This window comes from Erythranthe guttata, chromosome 6 (genome assembly GCF_056151865.1).
Source record: "Erythranthe guttata isolate IM_541 chromosome 6, IM_541, whole genome shotgun sequence".
NCBI lineage: Eukaryota > Viridiplantae > Streptophyta > Magnoliopsida > Lamiales > Phrymaceae > Erythranthe > Erythranthe guttata.
In genome coordinates this window covers 11,409,562-11,412,938 of record NC_142538.1, presented here as the reverse complement: position 1 = coordinate 11,412,938, position 3,377 = coordinate 11,409,562, and the positions used below count along the sequence as shown (strand labels likewise).

Below are 3,377 nucleotides of genomic sequence, written 5' to 3'. Positions count from 1 at the left end.
AAACCTTGGCACCAACAACTAAAGAAATTGAAAATCCCAGATGTAGAAGAAAGATAATGAAATTTATTATTTTGTTGGAGGAAATTGTTTTCTACGCCGCCGCTACGCTGTGAAGGGGGCTGAGACGAGAAGAAATAGGGTTGGGTCCGCCGTAAAAGCCTTGTTCCGCCGTGTGGATGCCGTCGCCGCCGGTTCATAAAGGAGAAACGAGGAGAAGAAACAGAGGGTTTTGCTGCTCCAATTATTTTCATCCGCCGCTTCGTAAAGGAGAAATGAGAAAGAAATAAGAGTAGGGTTTGGTCTATTTGGATTTTGCTTAAGTGGGCCTCTGGGGCTTCTAATGGGCTGCTGCAAATAAAATATAAAATATAAAATATAAAAGGTGATCTCCAAGTCCAGGAAGGATTGATTGAAAAAACAAAATCCATAAAAGTATGTAATAATTAATAAATAGTAATAACTTTCGGAAATTTTCGGAATTAATCGGAAATTTTCGGAATAAATCGGAAATTTTTCGGAAATTTCGGAATTATTTTTGGATCGGAATTCGGAAATTCCGAATATATTATATACAATTCCGATTCCGATCCGATTTTTTTCGGAAAAATCGGAAATCGGAATTTCGGAAATCGGACCATAAAAAATCGTTCCAAAATCGGAAATATTCGGATCGGAACCGGCGGAAATCGGAAATTCCCTTCCGATTTACACCCCTACTTCAAGTTAAAGTGTTCAACAGACTGTATACATTACTATACATTACTATACATATAGTAATATGTAGTTACATATGCATATATTTGTGTATTTTCGATTTGCATTTTATTGGTTTTGAGGTGATTTATAATAAAAATATTGAAATTTGTAAATTTTTGTTGGAGCTTATATATGGATTTCTTTTGTATAAGCAGTATTCGTGTGTGTATACAATTGATCGATTGTGTTAAAAAAACGAACATATCTACGAATTACTATAGTTTATTATAATTACATGTAGTTATTTTCACTACAGTAAACATATTAATTTGAAAATTAAAAAAAAGTTAAAAAATTAAAAAAAAAAAATATATATATATATATATATATATATATATATATATATATATATATATATATATATATATATATATATATATATATATATATATATATATATATATGTATATATATAAATTTAACAAATATGTTTATTAGTAAAAAAAAAATAATAATAAATAAATCAACGTAAATGCTAAATGCAGGACTAGAAATGTTGAATACAATTTGGCAAAAAATTGCATATAAAGATAATAGTACACTTGTCCAAAGATATGTCAAATAATAATTTGAGCTTGAGTTTATCGCTAATTTATTTGGTGACAACTGGTACGCAAAGTAATCCCTTAAATATTTAACAAACATTCTTCTTATTAATCTCATATATGTTGTCGTCTGTAAAAAAATGTTTTTTACGATTGAATTTTATACTCCGATCCGTATAAGTGAGGCCTCGTTGAATTCAATCAATTAGAATAAAATATAGGATAAATTACACTCACACCCCTGAGGTATACTTAAATAACTTTAAGGTTCCTGTGGTATCGATAATTACACTCACCCTCTTGAAACGTAGTTATAAACTCTAATGGTATAATGCATTGGATACATTATTACGGTAGAGTTCTAACGGACTATTGATTTCAGGAAGTGGTGAAGACAACAAAAAGTTATGGGTGATTTCAGAAATATTGGGGGAGCCATGTCACCCCATAACTCCCTATAACTCTATGTTATCTCCACAACTAGCTAAAGTAATAGTCCATTAGAACCCTATCGGAATAATGTATCCAATGCATTATCCCGTTAGAGTTTTTAACTACCTTTCAGGGGGTGAGTGTAATTATCGATACCACAGGAACCTTACAGTTATTTAAGCATATCTCAGGGGTGTGGGTGTAATTTATCCTAAAATATATTATATGGAAGTTTGTAGATTATGTTTGGGGTATAGGACAGATGTAAGCACACTGTTTCGTCATAGAGCCTCGTACGGGCAAGTGGCTATGATATGGTTATCCCTCTTGTCCTGTCGTTTTTGTTTGCAATAAACTTTTTGAGTTGATTTATATATAATTAATTGGAACATAGGGTGACGAAAGCTGTTGAGAGCAACGCGTGTGATTCGTCAAGACAGACGTGTCACTCCAATCCTCCTCCGATTCTCGGATACATAGCATACGTGTCATTTATTCGTGCCTCCATTTTATCCTATATAAATCCCGGCCCCATAATTATCTTCCCCTTGTCATACGTGGTATAGCAAAAGAAGTACAAATTATACAATCTGATCAGTTGGTAATTTAAGAGAGAGAGAAGAGAGAGAGAGAGAGAGAGAGAGAGAAAATCAATAAAAATGGCTTCACAGCAGGAAAGGTCTGAGCTGGACGCGAAGGCTAAACAAGGAGAGACTGTGGTTCCCGGGGGCACAGGTGGGAAAAGCCTAGAGGCCCAAGAACACCTTGCTGAAGGTACATATATTACGTGTTTTGTTTTTTATTTGTTCATTACAACTATATATATATATATATATATGTATATTAAAATGATGAAATGGAATTATTAAAAAAGGGAGGAGCCGAGGAGGGCAGACAAGGAGGGAGCAGCTGGGGACGGAGGGGTACCAGGAAATGGGGCGGAAAGGAGGGCTGAGCACAGGTGACAAGTCTGGTGGCGAGCGAGCTGAGGAAGAAGGTGTTGAGATCGACGAGTCCAAGTTCAAGACTAGTAGTGGCTAGATCACACTTCTTTTTGTATATATTTGCTCTGGATACACACCCACCCCAGTTTAGTTTCTCTCTCTAGGTTTATAAATTAGCTTTGTCTTTGTTAATAAAGGGATGTCTTATATGTCCTCAGCTCATAATAATTAGGGTTTATTATTATTATATAGTTTCTAAGATGATATATGTATGTGTGTCGTGTAATTAGTAGCTCGGCTATGGTCAACTGACGGGGTGTATTCAGGCAAATTAAATCTTCTTTAAATATGGTTGTGGATCTGTGTTGTTTTTATTTTCTTAGTTAATAGTTAACTGGTGCCTCGCGGCTGCCTGAAAAATATATTCTCACTTATCGTGAGACTACAATAACCACCCATATATGCATGAAATGGTGAAAAAATAAATAAATATAATGATCCTAAACCCCTGTGAAATTTCTTGAGACGGTAATGGGAATCCATTGTTAAATAGGGGGAATACGATGCTATACCTGGTGAAAATCACCGGGTGGCTCTTTTCTTGACATGTGTCTTTTTTTATTTATTTTATAATTATAATTCTAAAAACCCATTGGGCTATAACTGAACCCTAGTGGGAATCTTATTAATTAGGGTGCCT

General features: G+C 34.3%; 1 protein-coding gene across 1 annotated transcript; it reads left to right on the top strand.

Moving 5' to 3' along the window:
• The first annotated feature begins 2,300 nt into the window (after positions 1–2,300).
• Positions 2,301–2,801, top strand: LOC105969851 (em-like protein GEA6). The gene is made up of 3 exons (XM_088818922.1): positions 2,301–2,345; positions 2,385–2,507; positions 2,608–2,801. The coding sequence occupies exons 2-3, from the start codon at positions 2,393–2,395 to the stop codon at positions 2,772–2,774; spliced, it is 282 nt and encodes a 93-aa protein (XP_088675048.1). The 5' UTR covers positions 2,301–2,345; positions 2,385–2,392; the 3' UTR covers positions 2,775–2,801.
• The last annotated feature ends 576 nt before the right edge of the window (positions 2,802–3,377 follow it).

Coding starts and splice junctions, on each gene's coding strand:
- LOC105969851 (XM_088818922.1), top strand. CDS start 2,393: ATGGCTTCACAGCAGGAAAGGTCTGAGCTGGACGCGAAGGCTAAACAA. Junction 2,508..2,607: donor CCAAGAACACCTTGCTGAAG/GTACATATATTA, acceptor TTATTAAAAAAG/GGAGGAGCCGAGGAGGGCAG.